General features: G+C 38.9%; 1 protein-coding gene across 3 annotated transcripts in view; it reads left to right on the forward strand.

Moving 5' to 3' along the window:
* The window catches only part of METAP1 (methionyl aminopeptidase 1), a 68,577-nt gene that overhangs the window by 16,246 nt on the left and 30,957 nt on the right, over nucleotides 1–21,374 (forward strand). For all 3 annotated transcript variants that reach the window (XM_026509678.4, XM_026509679.4, XM_048211748.2), the window contains exon 2: nucleotides 17,707–17,758. In XM_026509678.4, the coding sequence (XP_026365463.1) occupies nucleotides 17,707–17,758 (52 nt within the window). The remainder of the gene's footprint in view (nucleotides 1–17,706; nucleotides 17,759–21,374) is intronic.

Below are 21,374 nucleotides of genomic sequence, written 5' to 3' on the forward strand. Positions count from 1 at the left end.
CGAGCCCCACATCAGGCTCCTCTGCTGGGAGCCTGCTTCTTCCTCTCCCACTCCCCCTCCTTGTGTTCCCTCTCTCGCTGGCTGTCTCTCTCTCTGTCGAATGAATAAATAAATAAAATCTTAAAAAAAAAAAAAAAGAAAATACAGTTGGGAGAAAAATTAAGTGGGACAGAGTAGATCCCCAGTGCATTGTAAGCTTCTTTAAAATACCAAGTAGTCTGAAATATGTAAAGTGTGTTGTGTTTTTCCAGGAGTATGTTCATAATCTTGTTGGAAGTGTTCTTTGCTGAAGTAGAATCAAGCGTGATTATTTTTAAATCTTGGTAATTACTACATAGTTTATGACTTTTCAGAATAGATATGAAAAAATACTTTTTTTTTAAAAAAAGATTTTATTTATTTGACAGAGAGACAGCCAGCGAGAGAGGGAACACAAGCAGGGGGAGTGGGAGAGGAAGAAGCAGGCTCTTAGCGAGGAGCCTGATGTGGGGCTCGATCCCAGAACACTGGGATCACGCCCCGAGCCGAAGGCAGACGCTTAACAACTGCGCCACCCAGGCGCCCCATGAAAAAATATTCTATGAATACTTAAGAGGTATTTAAGTTTTAGTCTTTATATATTATTTTGGGTTGTTTTACTCTGCCCACCATGAAGTGAGGATAGAGTAGAAGGGTTTTGAAATATGGTTCCTTTAGAAAATTATACTGCTTTAAGTTTGTCCAGGGTTTACCTGAGAATCGGAATCAATAATAGAAATCACAATGGAATAGGTTAAGTAAATTGTAGAGGCAGTAATTGCTAAAGGGTTTAGAAGTGTCAGTTCCCATTGAGGGACAGATGGTATTTAAAATCAGTTATTATTATCTTCTGTACTCTTGAAGAAAGGTGAGGTTTGAATGGAGGAGAGGAGGGCATCTGATTATTTAAGCTTAATTGCTTTGAAAGATACCTATGGAGTTGGGCACAAGTGGGAATGGCACCAGCTCCCTGCTCTTCTCTCAGTCAGAGCCACTCTTTTTTCTGCTTTAAATACTGAAGACTGCTCTAGATTTCTTTTTAACAAGAGTTCCTTGATCAAGAGGGGTAAAAAGAAAAACGTTTGGAACTTCAACATACTCCAGATGGCAAACATTTGCTATTGGAAGCAAGACATCTTTGTTTATTTAAAATTCAGGAAGATTTGATGATTGGGTTCTGGATGTTGTCCTGTCATAAATAACATTATCTTCTGAGCATCACCTCGGAACGATCCAATAATGATGACTGTGTAGACATATCCCCTGTAAGGGGGTAAATCACTGAATACAACAGGTGTTAGGAGGGAAGTAAGACCCATGTGAAAGAAAGGGGCAATCAGTCCGATTGATATTCTTGATTCCAGTCTTTCAAGCCTAGTTCACCAGAAGGGTCATGTCCCCCAGGGAAGAGGCTGAAAAGGTGGGCTGTGAGTTTTGCCACTTGGGATATTCAGCTGTGGGGTTGAGAGTAACTTGTTCAGTCACACTATTAGCAGAAAGTGTAAATATGTTGCTCTAATTCTGTATTAATTGGTGTAATGCCTTAACTCAGAATAAGAAAGCAACTTGTCTTTTAGATGGATTCTTCATGGACCTAGAAAATGGCATTCAACTTACAATACTGACTGGAGGAGATGAGCCTTAGTGTATGTATCTACACTTTGCATTATAGGGAATGTGGTTTTGATTCTTGAAAAGACAGGCTTAGAGTCAAATCTTCTATAATCCTCATACCACGTAATTTCTTTCAATATTTTTTCCAATTTTACTGAGAAGTAATTGACTTAATTTTGTATAAGTTTAAGACGTATCAAGTTTAATGATTTGCTATATGTATATATTGCAATGTGATTACCACAGTAAGTTTAGATAATATCCATTACCTCGTTGGTTACAAATTTTTATTTCCTTGTGATGAGAACTTTTGGATTTATGCTCTGAGCAACTTTCAAATATACAACACAGTATTGTTAACTTAGTCATCATGTTGTACGTTATGTCCTCAGAACGAACTTATCTTTATTTCAGCATTTTAAACAGATTATTTTGGCATTTAATTCCATATCTCTAAGTAACATGATTATATTGCTATGTCCTGATGATTTGGCTCAGGCCTTCTCTCGGTTTCCTGGAATGCAAGAAGATTTAGTTGTTTTACCCCTTGCCTGCCATATGCTTATCTTCTGATTTTTAAGTGGTTTTGACAGCAGTCATGTATCCTGCTTGCCACTTAAATCATTTATCATCTGTGTGTTTCAGTTTTCTCATCTGTAAAATGAGTATATAAATAGTACCTACCTCATAGGGTTGTTAAGAATTCACATCTGTAAAGTAATTAGAATAGTGACACATAGTAGGCATTACGTGTCTTACCTATTATATTATATTGGGATTACTTTTTCTTTCCCGTGCAGATCCTTTACTTAGCTCTCTGTGTACTTATTTTTAATTTACCCCAACCCTTCCTTTGGTTTTGTAAATCTTTTTTTAGTATATTTAAAAATACTTGGTATTCTCTCAGTTTCCGTGTTTCTATAAGAATCCTCTTTCAGGTCTTCAGACCTTTTCAGCCTGGAAAGGATGGTGGGTCTCTATCTCTGCTGTATAGTTTTTTTTTGGGGGGGGGGAGTCGGTGGGTATTTATCTCACATCATTCCGGGGTGTGCTTGTACTTTCTCTTGTGTAGTATTTCCTGATTCCTGCATCCTGCTAAAATACTTGTGGCAGATTTTTTGAAAAACAGCATTTTGAGAAAACTTTCTTTTCTAAGGTTATAAAGCATGTATTTCTAATTTAAAACCACATATGGGTGACAATTTTTTAATGACCTTTAGTTGGAAGTAATTTTGATATTTATAGTTACAGAAATCAGTAATGGTGAAAGCTATTGAATAATGATTTTACATGGAATACCTTAGTTTGGACTCAAAATAGGTACTTTCAAATGCAGTAAACTGTCAGTCAGTAATGCTTTTTATATGTTGAACACTCACTTAATAGTAATTGATTGATTTTGGCAACTCTTAATCCTATTTGATGAAGGTTTTACAGTAGAAACAACCAAGTCTTTTTTTTTTTTTAATTTTTTATTTATTTGACAGAGATAGAGACAGCCAGCGAGAGAGGGAACACAGCAGGGGGAGGGGGAGAGGAAGAAGCAGTCTTATAGCAGAGGAGCCTGATGTGGGGCTCGATCCCACAACGCCGGGATCATGCCCTGAGCCGAAGGCAGACGCTTAACCGCTGTGCCACCCAGGTGCCCCGAAACAACCAAGTCTTATAGTTAAAAAACCGCAGTATGACATTATAGTTGCTAGTTTTAGTATTTCTGGAACTTACAAAACAGGCCTGTATCTTCTTGAAAGGACATTTTCCTGAACTTTCTAATGTTACTCTGTTCCTTTGTTTTCCTTATGTCTAGTAGGTCTTCTAGAGTAAGCAGTTTTTTTTGTTTTTTGTCCTCTCTATTTCAAAATGAAGAAGAAAGCACTTGCTTATAGCCTAACAGAAGGGGTTAAGAAACTATATTGTATAATGTTCTGGCTATGTTTGCTCATTTTTATTATTTAGAGGTAGCATTTTACCAACAGAAAGGATTAGTAATGTAGTGGAGTGACTTACAGCATTTAATAACTTTTCACTAGTACAACTTAAAAGTTCTCGAGTTCATTCTGTTCATGTAAAGTCCCTTCTGGGAGCTGCTGATGCATCAGGATGGTTAACTTCTGTTCAGTGTTGTTGAGATGCTGAGTATTTTTCTGTGTATATGTTTTAATTCCATGAAAATCTTTGAAATATTTTATTACCATATCCTTTTTTGTTGTTGTTGTTAAAAGAAAGGTAATACGTGTTAGTTGCAGAGAATTTAAAGTGAGAGGTGCCTTCCCCCAAATTTCTCTCTTACCCCTTAGGAGTAATCTCTGTGAACAGGTTGCTGTGTATCCCAAGAAGTTCTCAAGGTACGTAATACATCTCTTAGTGAGCATCTTTATTCAGCAGAATTCAATAAGAAACATCCTGTTTTCCTGTCTGTGCTTGATAACGTGGGTTACTATAGTTTCTAATAAAGCAATAATTACTTTTGGTAAGAGAATTAGCATACTTACAATAATATAAGCTCCCTGGATGAGAACATTTAACGTTGTAAAATGTTTTTAAATGGTAATGTGATTCTGCTTGGGACCAGTCTCATATTTTTCCCTTTGATTTTGTCTTTTTGCCAGTTCTTGGTGTATGCTGAGAAATTCTTCATATTTTTCATATTTATATTTTTAAAAATCTTAAGCTAAAATTTTTTATTTAGGCTTTTCTCTAAAATCTGTCCTCCTTTACGTCGATCTCATCTGCTTCTTCCTCTCTCTCCTCTGTGCTGCTAGATTGTTTTTGTTTCTCTTTACATTTACTGAGTTATTATACGGCATACAACTCAAGGACAGCCAAATGGAAAAGATACACAGGGCACGGTATAGCGGTGGGGAGCAGTGGTGCAGACGAGTATCTTACCCCCCTTATCTCCTTTACCTAGCTGTCACTTCCTCTGAGCCCTGCCCTCATGAGCCTTGCAGCTGTATAGAGAGTGGACTTTGAACCAGAAAGCCCTATATTTATATTCCAGCTCTGCCACTCAGTAGCTGTTTGAACTGGCTATGGAGTATTATTTCCTACTTTAGTTTGTAGGAAGGGTTTAAATAACTTCCCCGTCTATAAAATGGAGAAGTTAATATCCAGTTCATAGGATTAGTGTGATGTCTGAATGAGATAATGCATCTTAGGTGGCTGACAACAAATGGTGGTTCCCATTGATAAATGTTGAATGGAGGCTCCACAGGCTTTTATCTATAATGGAAGGTGATGTCCTGCTAACCCAGCTTGATGGGAACCTTCCTCTGTAGATATTTGCCACCTGGGCCTTTTTATTCATTAAGAAAATGGCAGGGCTATTTATATTTTTGAGACAAATTCTCTCTTGGCCAATAATAATAAGGATTGGCAGTAATAGTGAAATGGCAGGTAGACAGGAAAGGGAAGAAGGGGGGCAGCAAGGAAGCCCTGAATTAAAATATCCAGCAATACATGGTGAGAGATGTAAAATGCCTACACTTTGCAAAACAAATATTTTCAAGTTGTATTGTGTAGTATAAAAAAGAATAATCCACTGTAGTCAACTACTTTATTTCAAGGAGGTAGAAATCATGAAATAATAGGAAAAGCTATTAATATAATAATACATTAAACCACTATGTCAAATACAAAAAAAATTGGTTCTGTAGATGCTTAAGATGCATTTGATGAGATTCACCGTCAGGCCTTATTAATTATTTTTAGAGTAGCAGTAGGAAAAATTATTCCCTTCACAAGAGAAAAAGTGTAAGATTCCTCCAATTCTAGTCTTCTTTTTCAAAATTGAGCAGTTCTGCTTTGTTTGCCTTTTTATATAAATTTTAGTCATACTTTTTATATCTAAAAAAAAATCCCCGTTGGAATTGCTTACAACTTATAAATGAATTTGGGGAGAATTGACATCTTTCCAATGTTTAGCTTTCCACTCCATGCACACAAGACCTCTCTCTATTTATTTAGATCTTACTTGATTTATCATTGTTTCTTAGTCTTCAGCATATAGCTGCTGTACGTGTTTTGTTATATTTATACTCTTTACTTAATTTGGGGAGGAGTGATTGTAAATGTTATTGCCTTTGTGTCATGTTCCAATTATATATTGCCAGTATCTAGAAATACAGTGGGCTTTTGTGTGTTGACCTTGTATTTGTGACTCTGCCAACCTGATATTTTAGTTCTGGGAGTTTTTTTCCTTTGTATTTTTATATAGATACTTATGTCATCTTTGAATGGGGACAGTTTTATTTCTTTTTTTCTTGTCTGTATGCCGTTTAGATTTATTTTTCTTGCCTTGTTGAATTCTAAGACTTCCAGCGTGGTGTTGAATTAGGAATGTTGAGAGTGGACCTCATTGTCTGGTTTCTGATCTTAGGGAGAAAGTGTTGTGTCTTTCACAATTAAATGTGACATCTGTAGACTTCTGGTAGATGATTTTTTTTTTAAAGATTTTTCATTTATTTGGGGGGGAAAGAGAGCAGAGAGAGAGCGAGAACACAAGTGGGGGATGAAGGGTAGAGGGAGGGAGAAGCAGACTCTTCGCTGAGCAGGGAGCCCAATATGGGACTCAATCTCAGGACCCTGGGATCATGACCTGAGCCAAAGACAGACGCTTAACCGACTGAGCCACCCAGGCGCCCCGGTAGATAATTTTTATCAAGTTGAGGAAATGCTCTCCTAGTTCACTCAGAGTTTTATTATGAATGGATGTTAATTTTTGTTTCCAACTGTACTGCGGATTTTTCTCTTCTTTCACTTTTGTCCTTTTTCATGTATTTTGGAGCTCTGTTCGACATGTACAATTTAGACTGTGATATATCATCTTAGTTGACCTGTTTTTTTTTTTATCATTATGTAAGTTCCCTCTTTACTGTCAGTAATTCGTTATTGTCACATTCGTCCCTGAGGCTCTGTTCATTAAAAATAAATCTTTTCCGTGTTCGAATGGGATAATTTCTTTTGATCTTTTAGTTCACCGGCTCTTTCCTCTGTCATCTCCATTATGCTCTTGGATCCACCCAAGTTTTTTATTTTGGCTGCTGTATTTTTCAGTTGTAAAATTTCCATGTGGTTTTTCTTTATGTCTATTTTCCGTTGCAAAGATTTTCTCTTTTTCCACTGGTATTAAGAATGTCCTTATTGCTTGTTCGGTGTTTTAATGATACCTGCTTCTAAGTCTTTGTCAGTTAATGGCAACATTCATGTTGTCTTAGTATTGCTCTCTGTTGACTCACTTCCCTTGTGAGTTGAAATTTTTATGGTTCTTTGTATGTCAAATAATTTTAGATTGTATCCTGGAGATTTTGAATATTATGAGCTCTTGAGGCTTGTTTAAATCCTATGGAGAATGTTGATATTAGGCTGCAAATTCTAACCTGCTTTCTGACCCTGTGTTTGGTCTGAGACCTGGATGATGGACTTTGGATTAGTTCTGTTCTCACAAGCATCGGTGTATTGTATTGTGAACAACTCTGTGGGGTCCCTTTCTGGAGCTCCCTCCTGGGAGTTGCTGGTTTCTCGGGAATTCTCTGTTTTGGTTCTCTGGCCAAAAAGCTTTGGTTTTGTTACCTGCTTTTCTGCACACTTCATGACTGTGCCTGTATCTGGGGCCAAATGACAGGAGGGCAGAGAGAAGAAAGTGGGGTTTGGTCCAACCCTCTGTGGACTACAGCTTCACTGCCCAGAGAAGGAAAATGCCTCTTCCTCAGAATTTTGGCTCCTACAAGCTCATATTGTAGGTGGCCCCTTCGGGATCACTTGGGGCCTGGGGCGTGACAGGATAGAAGAGAGAGGAGAAGGTGGTGTCTGTGCCCTTTGAGCATTGGGAATTCCCTCTTCTGTTCCTTGAGCCAGTATTAGAGGATTTCTCTTGGAGCACTGTGTGTTCGTGCCAGGTGGTCACTTCTCTGGTGCCCCTGAAGATATGCGGGGTCGGGTGGGATGGCGAACTCATCACCAGCTCAGTGGAACTTCAGATTTCGGTCTTCCCTAATCTGCCTGCTACTGTCTGCTTTTCAGAGTCGTCAAATAACTGCTCTAAGCATTCTGTTCACGTTTTGTAGTTGGGCTAAATCTGTGACTTTTGTCTCCTTTGCAGTATGGCTACTGGTGTCACCGATCAATGTTGTATTTTTTATATATATTTTAAAAAAGGCCTGGCTTTCTAAGGGTTGCCGCTATGTCTGCAAAGCTTAGTATTCTGCCAGAGATTGGTCCCTGCTTGTCCTCCGACACCGTGAACCAGTAGGCTTTGTTCTCTCTGAAGGTCTGTGTGGTGGGAGCACGTTCAAACTTGGGGTTACATACCCTTCCCCACTGTGCAGCTTCCGTGGGCAGTAATGATGCTAGTAAGATACAAAGCTCGCAGTAATGACTAACTGCCTCGTTGCCATCCGTTTTCATAAGCCGAGAATTTGGGCCGGGGTTGACACGTGTTCAGGATAGATATTTAGGTACATCATCTTTTCAAGTTTAAAATTTAAATTGCTTCAAAAAATAATAAAATTGATGATAATTAGAATTGAGCACTTACTGGCCACACATTGTACACAGTTGCTTTCCCTACGTAACAGTTGAGGAATGCAGAACTTGAGTGATGCCGAGTGTCGAGTGTTGGGATGCTAGTACGGGACCGAGCTAGGGTGCGAGTCTGTCTGCCTTCAGAGTCCCTGAGTTTTAGCCCCTGGCCATTTTTGAAAAGGAATGTTTTAGAAAACCTTGTGGGTTTTGAGTTGTCCCTACTTATAAACCCTTTAGGAATTATGAATTATCCTTAGTAATAAGTAGGCAACGTGTTTTTAAAAAATATTTGTGTTTTAGTATTAAAAAATTAGATGAATATGCTAAATTTTTGGTAACATTTAAAATGCTTCTTTAAAGAAATGGTTTCTTCCCCTCCCTTTCTTGTTTAAATTGGTATGTATCCCTGCCCCCATTTAAATTGGTATGTAAACTTCTGTGTTCTCTAAATGAATCAGTTGGGATAGAGATTTTTTTAACTTAAGAAAATGTGTGTCAGCTTCTGTGAGGGTAAAAAAAGATGCTGGGTGATGCAGAAGTGTTTTGTTCACATAACCTATTTAGAAAAGTTTTATAAATAGGTTGTATCAGAGTGCCAACGATATAAAGGCAGATCTTTTTTTTTTTTTTTTTAAGTAAGCTCTACGCCCAACGTGGGGCTTGAACTCATGTCTCCAAGATCAAGAGTTGCATGTTTTACCGACTGAGCTAGATAGGTACCGCTAAAGGCAGATCTTATTTTGCAGTTTTGATATGCATGAATTTAGTTGCCATAGTTAGTTAAGCGAAACCAGTCTCCCAACGACACAGAGTCATTACATGAAGTACACACTTCATGGCTAGCGCTCCAGTCCTAGGATCACTGTGTAAATCACAGGTGTGCACCTTGATCAGTGACCCGTCGTTCCCTTCTCTTAGAACCTGTCAGCGATTGGCCATCGTGCATCTCTCACTTGTTTCTTATCCAACAGCAAAGTCTGATGACTTCTGGGATATTTTACAAAAATGGATAATCGAAACAAGGAATTGGCCAACAAAGATGAAAGTGCAGCAAAGAAATGGTAAATGATAATGCTGGAAGTGAAATCCAAATCCAATGTAAAGGGAGTTGTAGAAGAAATAGCTGGCCGCGGGAATGTTGGCGTTACTCACCATTCTAGAAACTCTCGATGTGCAGCCAGAGCAACTCTGTGAGGCCAACTTGTTGGCATAAATGAGGAACATGGTTGTGATGACAAGAACGGCAGAGACATAGGGGAAACGATACCAAAAAAAACTTTCACGGAACTCTCAGAGGTGTTGAAAGGGCAAAGGATAAAACTTGGAAGCTGTTCCATACCTGGAAAGGAGTAGGACAGTTTGGCAAGCATAAACACGGTGCTCACTCTGTTTCATGCGTTATACAATGGCAAGAAGGCAAACATTCAAGCTGGGCTTGTAAGTTTTTAAGTAAAGAAATAAAATGCTCTAATTCTGTGGTACAGTGTCCTAAATGTGAGTTTTACTCCCCCCACCCCGTTCTCTGTGTATTTATAACTGACGGTGAAAGAGTTTTTAAAATTTTAAAGGTCATGGAACAATTGTAATTTCCCATTGATTACAAAGATCGCTTTGCACAGTTATAGCTTGCATGGTCGTTTTTATGGTTCTGCACTACTGTGCAAAGCAAGGACTGCCTGTATTAAAAATGAGTTCTTGGGGTGCCTGGGTGGCTCGGTGGGTAAAGTGTCTGGCTCTTGGTTTCGGTTCGGGTTGTGATCTTGGGGTCCTGGGGTCGAGCCCCACGTGGGGCTTAGTGCTCAGCGTGGAGTCTGCTATCCCTTTCCCCCTGCTCTTTCTCTCTCTTGAATAGATAAATAAAATCTTAAAAAAAAAACCCCACCCAGTTCTTCAAGACCATTCTTTAGATTATTATTTAGAAAAAGGAGTTTTAATTTTGGGTTTATGGATTAAGATCAGGGATGCCACGAACTCAAGTCTTTATCAGGTTGTTCCTTGGTTTAAAACTTTGTTGTTAACTAGAGTAGACCGGAATCCTTAACCTAATCTGACCCCTGCCTGTATCTAAGATAGATTCCTCCTTCCCTCCCTCCTTTCCTCTTTTCTTTCTTTCTTTCTTTCTTTCTTTCTTTCTTTCTTTCTTTCTCTCTCTGGATATGGAGGTTTAATTACATGAATATTTCATAAATGAAATACAGACTTTAGAAGATAATTTTATCCTGTTATTCTTGAGGCTTTAGCAATCTTTAGAGCAGCAAAATGGGCGCTGTCTCTTTGAAGGGAAACAAATGTCCAAGACACAGTTAGAGAGAATGAAGGTGAGGAGAGAATGAAGGTGAAGTCCCTGGGATTTTTCTCTTATTATGAAAGTGATCAGTACCCACCCTGTTGTCCCCAAATATTTTTCTTCCCTCAAGTTCCTACCTGTATCTTTAGCGCTTGTCCTCTACCTTTTTTCATAGCACTATGTAATTTTACTTTTTAGCCCTTATGACTTAAACTATGTAATCGTGTAATTAGCCATGTAATATTTGTCTAGAACAGGCCTATATTGTTCACTGCTGAATGCCCAGAACCTTGCAAGTGCTTTGGGCGTAATGTGTACCTCTTTATGAATGAATGAATTAGTAGAATTGTGTGCACAAGTTTATATGTGCATGGATGTTTTTTTTTTTTTTTTTTCTGTGGCGGCAAATGATTGCTTTCTCGATTCTCAAAGGATTTAGTGTTCTAAAAAAAAGTTAAGTATCACATTATAGGAATTGATACAATGAAATGGATACTCAACCTAGATGGTATCATTAAATACTAAAGATGTTTACTTTTCTGGTTTTTTTAAAGTTTTTATTTAAATTCTAGTTGGTTAACATATAGTGTAATTACTTTTCAATTTTAAACTATATTTGAGTATCTGGATATATAAGATGTATATGGCAGTGAGCAAGCATTTTAAATTGTCTGTAGAACATAAAATTCATTTAAAAAAAGTTATATAATAGCATTTTAAAAATCTCTATCATTTTTTATGTAACTTTTATGACAACACAGTAGAGGTACTGTTGAGTGGGAGACTACGTGATTTCATGTTCTATAAAATTGTAAATTTCTTCTAGCTTTAAAATTTTGTTTTCTTTTTAAAATTACCTATTGATTTTTTAGATGCTAATTCATTCATATTTTAAACTTCTTCAAAAATTTTTTTTAGTAGTGGATATATAAATATATAATACATGTTTTAAAATATTTTATATCGAGGGGCGCCTGGGTGACTCAGTTGGTTAAGTGTCTGACTTCTGCTCAGGTCATGATTTCAGGGTCTTGGGATCAAGCCCCACATGGGCTCCACACTGAGTGGGGTGTCTGCTTGTCTCTCTGCCCCTTCCCCCACTCATGCTGCCTCTCTCTCTCTGTCTCTCAAATAAATAAATGTTAAAAAATGTGTTTTATATCGAAACAACTCACAATAAAGTAACTTAAATCTTTTTTGATTGGGTTTATGTTTACTGTCTCAATGTCATGGAGGCAAAATGTCCATAATTAAAAATAAATTTTCGTAACTTTTTAGTTGGTCATTCAAATTATTTCACATACCTAGTCAAATGTTTCTAACTTACAAATCCCCTCATCCCTTTCCTATTTCCTATTTTCTTTTCTTTTCTCTTTTCTTCTCTTTTTTCTTTTTCTTTTTCTTCTCTTTTTTAAGTAATTTCTGTACCCTGTGTGGAGCTCAAACTCACAACCCCAAGATCAAGAATTGCATGCTCCTCCAACTGAGCCTGTCAGGTGTCCCTATTTCCCATTCTTTTAACAGTTTCTTTTAGTCAGTTGCTAATTCGTCCCCAGACTCTTCCACAATTGCATAGAATTCCTCTCAGTACTTTTAAATACGTTTGGCATTTAGTCAGTTTTACCTGGGAACACTGGCAGCCTCCAGCCGGAACTTCTTGCTCTCTGCATTTGCTTCAGAACAATCATCCTTACATCCCTCTTCAAGCATCATCCTTTACTTCTCTTTTGTCTGTAGCATAGCTTCCTCTCTCTGGGTTAATCCGCATGTTTTATGTAATTCTGAGAAAGATTGCACGGGAGGTAAAATTTTGAGACTCTGAAAATATCTTGCTCTACCCTGACACTTGATTTTCTGTTTGGCTGGGTTTGGAATCTAGTTTGGAAATTGTTTTCTCAGAATTTCTATATTATTGCTCCATTTTCTTTTAGCTTTCAGTGTTGTTGAAAGTCTGTTACCATGGGATTCATAATCTTTTACATATTTTTGCCCTTCCCCAATTCTCTGGAAGCTTATTAGATCTTCTCTTACCTCATATTGTATGCCTTGGGCAAGTTGAGTTGTATCCTTTGGGGGTCTTTTCAGTCTGGAAACTTCTGTCTTTCAGTTATGGAAAACTTTATATCTTTAACTCTCTCTTTTCTTTTTGAAACTTTTGTTATTCAGGTATTAGACTTTTTGGTTTCTTTTTTTATTCCCTGAGATTTTTTTTTTTAATTTATAAATAATCTCTGCACCTAATGTGGGTCTCGAACTTAAACCCTGAGATCAAGAGTCCCATGCTCTACTGACCGAGCCAGCCAGGTGCCCCAGACTTGTTGGTTTCAAATCCTTTTTTTTCAAAAATACCATCTCTTTATTTTCAACTTTTTGTCATTTTGCTCTACTTTGGGGGAAAGATTAACTTTGAGATAATCAGTTCTACTGTCACAGGTTTTTAAGAAATTGTAATCTCTTCTGTAATTACTTAAAAGATAGAATCCTGGGCTTGTGGAGCTGAAGAGAATCTAAAAGTCATCTTTTGATATCCCTGTTCTGTCCAGAAGTTTCTTCTCTGTTGTTCTTGACATTATTTTCATCTCATTTTTTGGTGGTCTTCTGCCTTTTTACATCCTAATTTTAGTGGTGGCTGGAAAAGGGAGAGCCAGGTTGAGGGTACAAACTGTGGTGCTTACCTGACAAGTGGAGTACCTTCGGATTTTGGAGAAGAGGGTGTATGTGATGGGCAAATATCTGTCCTTAATTTTTTTCAGGGAAGACCATTTATTACATTGCTACAATCCTGGCTGTATCAGTACCTGGGAGACATGTAAGCTGCTTGAGCCATACGTCGTTCTCATTGGGCAGACGTTCGGTTGATTTATTCTAAGCTGTCCTACTGAAAATGAATTTAAAATTGTACCAAGTGTACTTAGTATGCAGATGGCTTGGCTGGTATTAAGGAAACATTGGAGTCAAGGCCTCGAACTGAAGAACGGCATTGGTTCACCAAGCATGCAGCCCTGGTGGGATTTTGCCTCTGGGCCGGGCTGACTCTTAGACTGGAGTTCTAGGACCCCCCCTGCACGCTCCTCTCCACTCCCTTCTTCCCCATCCCTGAACTTTTCCTTGCTGACAGCCTTACTGCCACAAATCTCTCCGGTATCAGGTAGGCTGGAAGAAGGAAAAACAAGTGAAACACCAATCTGTCTCATCACTTTTGCCAATCTTATCCATGATGATGAATAGTTTGGAAAGGGGAGGAAGAGAAGCAGTTGAAATTGCTGACTGAAGTTAAGTTTCTTAAAATAAGTCATGTGCCTTTGCTGATCCCATTTAAAAAGTGCTGTGCCTAATTGGGAGTTGACCCCATGAATAAGTACATGTAAGCAGAAAAAGCTTCAAGAAGACTGTAATTAGTCTTTCGACCTCAGTGCCCTAATTGGATTCATTCTTTTGGTGTGTGCCCTGGTGTCTTGTTATTTACTGCGTTAGTTTCCTGTGGCTGTTGTAACAAATTGCCACAGGCAGAGTGGCATAAAACAACAGCAATGTATTCTTTCACAGTTGGGGAGGTCAGAAGTCCAAAATCAGTTTCACTGAGCCTAAATCAAGGTGATGACAGGGCGGTGCTCCCTCCAGAGGCTCTACCACATTACTCCAGTCTCTACCCTTCTGGCCACATTACCCCCTTTTCTGTGTGTGTGTGAGCCTCCCTCTGCCTCCCTGTTTATAATAAGGACACTCATGATGATGGCATTTAGGGCCTACCAGGATAATCTCCCTATCACAAGACCCTTAATTAAATCACATATGCGAAAATACCCTTTTTCAAAATAAGGTGACATTTACGGGTTCCAGGGATTAGAACCTGGTGTCTTTGGGTGACCATTATTCAATCTGATCTAGTTGTTATGGCCGCCTTCATCCAGTGCCCCCTTCCTCCACCCCCACCCCCTGCCTTTTAGTCTGTTATCAAACAGGTGAGTGATTTGTTTATGCCACTGTTCTTCGAGTTTTTGTTTCTCATAATCCAGTGCAATTTCTAACCAATACATCTTCCAAAACTAAGGGTGTCGAGTTATTTTAATGATTAAGAGCCTGGAGGTGGGTATTTTGAGACTGGAACAGCAGCTTCACAAAGTCATCAGGGACCCAGACTTCTTGGGGTGCACTCATTGCTTTGTGAATACCAGACTGCCACTTCACCTCAGCTAGCGTCTCTGGGTTTGAAGCAGGGAAAGGGCAAAGAGGAGACAATAGGTGCCTGTTTTCTAAGAAGCTTTCTAGAGGCACCACCCAACAACTGGGCTCAGATGTTGGCCAGACTAGGTCATGAGGCCGCTTGTATCATCGAGGAAGCTGTGGATGTTTTTCGCGGGGTCCGTTACAACTCTGTTATAGCAGGGTTCTGTTGGTGTCAGGGAGAGGGGAGAATGGCTGTGGAGTAGGCAGCCTGCAGTTGGTCCTGGAAGGTGATGGAAACAGTTTACATTTCCATCTACAACCAGAAGAAGGCTTTGTGTATATGATCACATTAATTTTCACTCATTCTCTAATAAATACACCGAGAAAACCTGTTTGATGCCAGGCATGGTGATAAGCTTTGGAATGTCAGGGACTCCCATATTTTGATACTTGCTATGTGCTAGACACTTTAACTACTTTCCCATGAGTTATTTACATGATCTCCTTTAATCTGCTATATTATCTTCGCCTAGAGATATCAGCCCCACTTTATAGGTGAGGCAGTTGAGGATCGATGAAAATGGTTAGAAGTTATCATTTCCTAGATTTAAAGATAAAATTTTATTTATTTTTTCAGATTTATTTATTTTGAGAGAGCTCAAGAGAGCGAGCACGAGTGGGAGGAGAGGCAGAGGGAAAGAGAGCATCTTAAGCAGGCTCCACGCCCAGTGGAGCTCCACATCCCATGACCCTGAGATCATGACCTGAGCTGAAATCAAGAGTTGGGTGCTCATCTAACTGAGCCACCCAGGCGCCCCTTAAAGATAAAATTTTAGAGCTTATAATGGTAGAGCTTAATTGCACACATCTTTTCTAGTTCTGAGTTTGGTGCAAAGTTGATGCTTTGAGTTGAGTACAAACTCTCCACACACACCCACACCTGCCCATCCACACACTACAGCAGTGAGAAAGCCTGACCTTAGTCAGGTGATCCTGGATTTGAGTTCTCGTTCTGCCTGGTGTGATTCTGTTATGTGACAGACAAATGATTTAGCTCTCTGTGCTGCAGTTTTGTCATGCGTAAAATGGGGATAATGCCATCTGCCTTGCAGGGTTTTTGTGAGGATGAAATGAGATATAGGTGTCTAATGCACATGCTTAGTAAATGGTAACTTATAGTTATTTATTATGGTTGTCTTCAAATTACAGTTTAACACTCACTTTACATTTCTTTTTTTAGGCTGAATAGGGGTAGTAGTGAAGAAATCACTTATTCCCGTTTCAGTTCTTGGGGATTTTCAATTAATTATAATACCACTTATGGCAGAATCATAGATAAATTTTTTTTTTTTGCCAGTTTTCTGTAACGTCAGTGTGGAGAAGAACTGATCTTTTTGCCAGTTGTGTGTGTTTTTGCAGTTTGACAGCAGAGAGGGATAACTATTTCCTCTCCTGTATTAGTTTTCTATAGCTGTCCTACCAAATCACCACACACTTGGTAGCTTAAGACAACACAAATTTATTTTCTCACATTTCAGTAGGTCAGAAATCGGACATAGGTCTCAGGGCTAACGTCAGGTGTTGGCAGGTTGGCTTTCCTTTCTGGAGGCTTTGGGAACTATTACTTGCCGATTGTAGTTTCTGGAGGCTAGTGTCTCGACTTGTGGCGCCTTCTTCCATCTTCAATCCTAGTAATGTAACTTCTCTCCGAACCTGCCTCCATTATTCTTTCTCTGATGACTCCTGCCTCCCTCTTCCACCTTTTAAGGATCCTGTGATTATATCGGGCCCAACTGGATAAAACAGACAATCTCCTCATCTTAAGGTCAGCTGATTAGCAACTTTAATTCCCCTTTGCCTTAGTTGTAACCCAGCACATTCACAGGTTTCAAGGATTAGGACATGGCCATCCTTGGGGGTGTCATTATTCTGCCAACCACATCACCCATCCTCTCCAAAAGACTGAGCTTAGTTTTAGCTTCAAAAATGAAAAAAAATGTTGACTGTTGAGGATACCACCTTTTTATACATTTGAAGTCTTGAGGTTTAACATTGCAGTGGGAGGTAATAGGTATGACTGGGTTTTCTTAACCTAACAGTTGGCAGGCTGTGGAGGATACAAGGAGAGGAAAGGGGAAGTTGTGAAGATTCTGGCCTTGGAGGGAGAAACTAACCCCTCAGAGCCCTTGGACAAACCTTGGGGGAGAGTAACTTTAGCATCACTGGTGTAATGTGGTTTGATTACTACATAGTTCTAGGGGTGCTTTCTATTTTTTTTCTTATCCCTTACTCTTTTATATTTGCAAAGTCAAAACATTTGTAGGAGTTTGTGAATTTTCTTAGTATTGAAAATGATTTGTTTGAATAATTTAAAATTCTTTGAAGGAAATACTATAAAAATGAAAGCATAAATAAGATCTATGTCTGGTTGAATTCATTTTTCTAATTTATTACTTGAGTTCATTTTCCCAATACAGTACTTCTACTGGCATCTGAAATATGTCACGTGAACTTTTTTCCTAAGTGAAAAGTCGAGTCTTCGTGGTCATTGATCCATTCTGATCAATCAGCAAGTACTCACTGAAACTCCACTGCGTGCTAGCTACTGTTGGCCCTGGGGATGTGGGGGTAAACTTGACATCCTCTCTTCCCTCACGGAGCTTACAGTGTAGGACTGTCAGCATGGAGAAAACAAAGAGGGTATAACTAATCAGGAATCAGACTACTGTAAATAATGGAAAAATCTGCAAATTTTTCCTTGTTTTTTTTCCCTAGTGTATGATTGATTAATTGGGTCATGGTTCTTTTCAAACACTTCAAAACAATTTGGTGACCTAAAATTGAAATACGACTAATATTTATAATATATGTTGTTTCTTATTTATTTGAAGTACTCTCAAGTTTAGGTTGTTTTTTGAGGTGAATTTTTAAATAGGTATCATCATTTCTTAAGCTTTCCCGAATACCAAATGTAGTAAAGTCACAGATTTTGACTGGTGCAAACAAAGTTTCCAGTGTCTATTTCTTACATACAGTATTCCTTAAAATGTCTCTGATGAAGAAAGTCCTGACACTAATTTTCACGTTTGCTCTTTTAGGAATGTTTTAAAGGAAGTTGGGCAACTCACAAGTTATTGCATAAGAAAGCAAGTAAGTAAAATCACATATTTCTATACCATTTGTCTTAGAAGTGACTTATGCAGAAGACTAGAAGTCTTCCAGTTTTGAAAGTGTGTATTTGAATTTCTGAAAATGTAATCCCAAGAGCTAGAATTAGCACATACTTGAAAATTTTTATTCTTTGTGGTTTGTAATCGTGGAAATAACATGTGGCTGAGTAGTCTCTTTGTTAATCTTGTATGTGACATAGAAACATGAGATGGTTGTTAGGATAGATGGATCTTTCTGGAGCAGTACCTGAGAATGTCCTAATTTTCTGGCATCCACTTTCCTTTGCTAGAAGTGTTTGCGTGTTGTGGGCAGGGACACATGAGCTGTCTGGTTTCTAAATTTAGCCGGATCTCTTTGTTTTTGTTTTGTTTTCAAAATTTTATTACTTTATGTTTTTGGTGTTTTAATATTATTATTTGCAGCTGGATGTTCAGTTTTTCTTTTTTAGAGTTACTTTCTGACGGGGCGCCTGGGAGGCTCAGTCGTTAAGCGTCTGCCTTCGGCTCAGGGCGTGATCCTGGTGTTCTGGGATTGAGCCCCACATCAGGCTCCGCTGCTGGGAGCCTGCTTCTTCCTCTCCCACTTCCCCTGCTTGTATTCCCTCTCTCGCTGGCTGTCTCTCTCTCTGTCAAATAAATGAATAAATAAAATCTTAAAAAAAAAAAAATAAAGTTACTTTCTGAGATACCACAAAGTGAAACTCTTAGCTACTTCTTAGCTATTGCTCTCAGCCATGTGGATCTATCACCAATTCACATGATTTTCCTGCTTTGGCTACTCACTCATTCTGTGAATTCATTTCATTAGTGGGCTGCCTTAAGGGCTTAAGACAGTTCGTCTGCAGTTACCTAAAAACTGACAAGGGCTTTCTGGTCTTAAAACATTGTCATCCTGATGGATGAAGGCTTGGCAGACAACACATAGTTCTTGGTATAAAGTTTCTCTTTCAGCCTACTGATCTTGGTGTTTTATATTCATCTAATTGTATATTTTTTAGGAATTTGCTGGTTTAATAAACATAGGTAGATTATTTTATATCTATCTATCTATCTTAAACTCTCATTGAGGTCAGTTTAACCAGCATTTGAAGGAAAGGGAAATAAAAATGTAGAAAGACAATTTCTGTGGTTCTGTAAAGTGAAGTGTACACTGAATGGAAATGCTAGGTTATTGTGGGAGGAAATGTGGTTAGAGAGGAGGAAGAAGGATCAAGAACAGATGAGAGTTTAACAAAGCATAAATAACAGGATTTGTTACTTCAAATCAGAGTATAGAGGTTGGCTTAAATAATGCTATTTAACTTTATTCAGTCATACACTAATACTGTATTTCTAATGTGTTAGATATTTTTAGAGCTCTTTGAGCCAGTTATTAACATTTTTATATCCAGGAGGTTAAAGCATAGGGAAGTGAAGGATTGAGGTGAAATAGTATGTTAGTAAAACAGCTTAGAATGGGTCTCTACCCCAGGCGTTTGCTAACTCATTGAAATGTGTGTTTCTTTTGTTTTGTTTTGTTTTGTTTTTTTTTAAAGATTTTATTTATTTGAGAGAGAGAGACAGAGAGAACAAGAATGAGTGGGGAAAGGGCCAGAGGGGAGAAGCAGGCTCCTTGCTGGCAGGGAGCCCAACGTGGGGCTGGATCCCAGGATGCTGGGATCATGACCTGAGCTGAAGGCAGACACTTAACTGACTGAGCCACCCAAGGTGCCCCAAGTGTGTGTGTTTCTTTAATACTGGATTCCTACAGGAAATTAAGGGCCATTATCACCTATACTCCAAGAGAATTAAACAGCTGATGTCCCCTAAGTAAAAAGATCATAATTATTACTGCCTTAGACTGAAACTATTTGCATTTTATTCATTGCTCTAGTGTTTACTATGGTGCCATCTTTTAGATGGTGCCCTCTTGGATCTTTGGGGATAGTTTTCTTTTTGAGTGAGCACTGTTCTTGATCCCTTTGGGCTGTGTTGGATAGAGACAGCCCCTCAGCTGGCCAGCCCTGTATCTTTCAGATCCCATTAAGTTGACCCTGACTACACCGACTGGGGAGGACAGTCCTAGAGGAGGGAATGGTGTGAGGAAGATTGGTATCCAGGGCTAAGAGGAGTATCTGGAAAGGGATCAGGGGAAAAGAATGTTGGGCTGGCAAGGAACCAGGGCATATTAGAAGATCACATCTTATTCCAAGAAACAATAGTGAGATAACATATAGCTTGCAGTTCATTTCATGAAGATGATATACACAGCCTTTTTCTTTTTCTTTTTTTTTTTTGGTAAAGATTTTATTTATTTGAGAGAGACAGATATAGCGAGGGAGAGCAGAAGCGGGCAGGAGAGGGAGAAGCAGGCTCCCCGCTGAGCAGGGCGCCCGATGTGGGCCTCGATCCCTGGACCCTGGGATCATGACCTGAGCTGTAGGCAGACACTTAAATGACTGAAGCACCCAGGCACCCTCTTTTCTTTTTTTTGGTAACTGTAATGTGTACTGATCTCTAATTAAGGGTGCTTGATCTATATTTATATTGGTGCAGGATATTGGTCTGTCATTTGCTTTTAATATTTTTGCCTAGTTTTGGCATGAGAGTAATCCCGGACTTACGAAATGGGAGATGTTCCCTCCTCTTTTCTTTTCTAGGAGAGATTGTGTAGAATTGGTATTATTTCTTCTGTAAATATTTGGTAGAATTTACCAGTGAAGCCATCTGGACCTGGAGTTGTTTTGATTGCAGAAGCTAATCAGGCCTCAGAAAAATTTCAAGTGTGAGTTAAAGAAATGACTCAAGGGCAGAATTTACTTTTCATGTGTCCTAGTGAAGAAGACTGGTTAGATCGCAAAGCCCTTCAAGGCACATAGTGTTGACGCTCGCTCGGTGCATACTTCCGACGTCGTCAGAATGCGCACAGTACCATTGGCTTTTAGTCTGACCTGTAAAAGTTTGTCAATAATAATATAGTATGTTTTAGATTGTCACTTTTTTTAGTTTATCACTGATAAAATCAGTGTGTTTCCTTGTCGCCTTTGCCTACAGTAAAAGGTAGGAGGAGCACTTTATAAGTATTTTTTGAATAGCCACAAGTATGATATGAAAACTCTATTTAAAAAAAAACAAAACTTTAAATAATCCTCTTTATTCTACTTCTCTACCCCTCCAAACCTAGCATGCTTGATGTTTGGATTGCAGAGAGAAGGTGTTATGTAATCATTCAGAACTGGTTCCACCAAGCTTTGGGAGCACGGATTATCTTAAAGCCTTACCTCCAAAATGCTGAAATTATAGGTTTGCTGTGAAGATTAAATAAATAAGTCCACATATGTACAATGCCTAGTAAGTGCTCAACAATTGTTTAATAATCATCTCTGGAAGAACTGAGTCAGGATTGTGAGCAGAAAATCCCGTCCCAGGCAAAGCTTAGACGTGTGCAGTACTTCCGTGTCAGCTGACTAGGAGGAGGCCACCTGCGCAGGACCTTTGCAAGAACAAGGCCTGGTTGTGCTGTGCTTTGGGTCACAGCTTGTGCATACCAGATCCTCTTTCCGCTCCCTGCAAGGTACCTGGCTGGCCCTTTTGCGTTGTGATGTTTGAAAGGCAGC

Source organism: Ursus arctos, unplaced genomic scaffold, assembly GCF_023065955.2.
Source record: "Ursus arctos isolate Adak ecotype North America unplaced genomic scaffold, UrsArc2.0 scaffold_9, whole genome shotgun sequence".
Taxonomy (NCBI): domain Eukaryota; kingdom Metazoa; phylum Chordata; class Mammalia; order Carnivora; family Ursidae; genus Ursus; species Ursus arctos.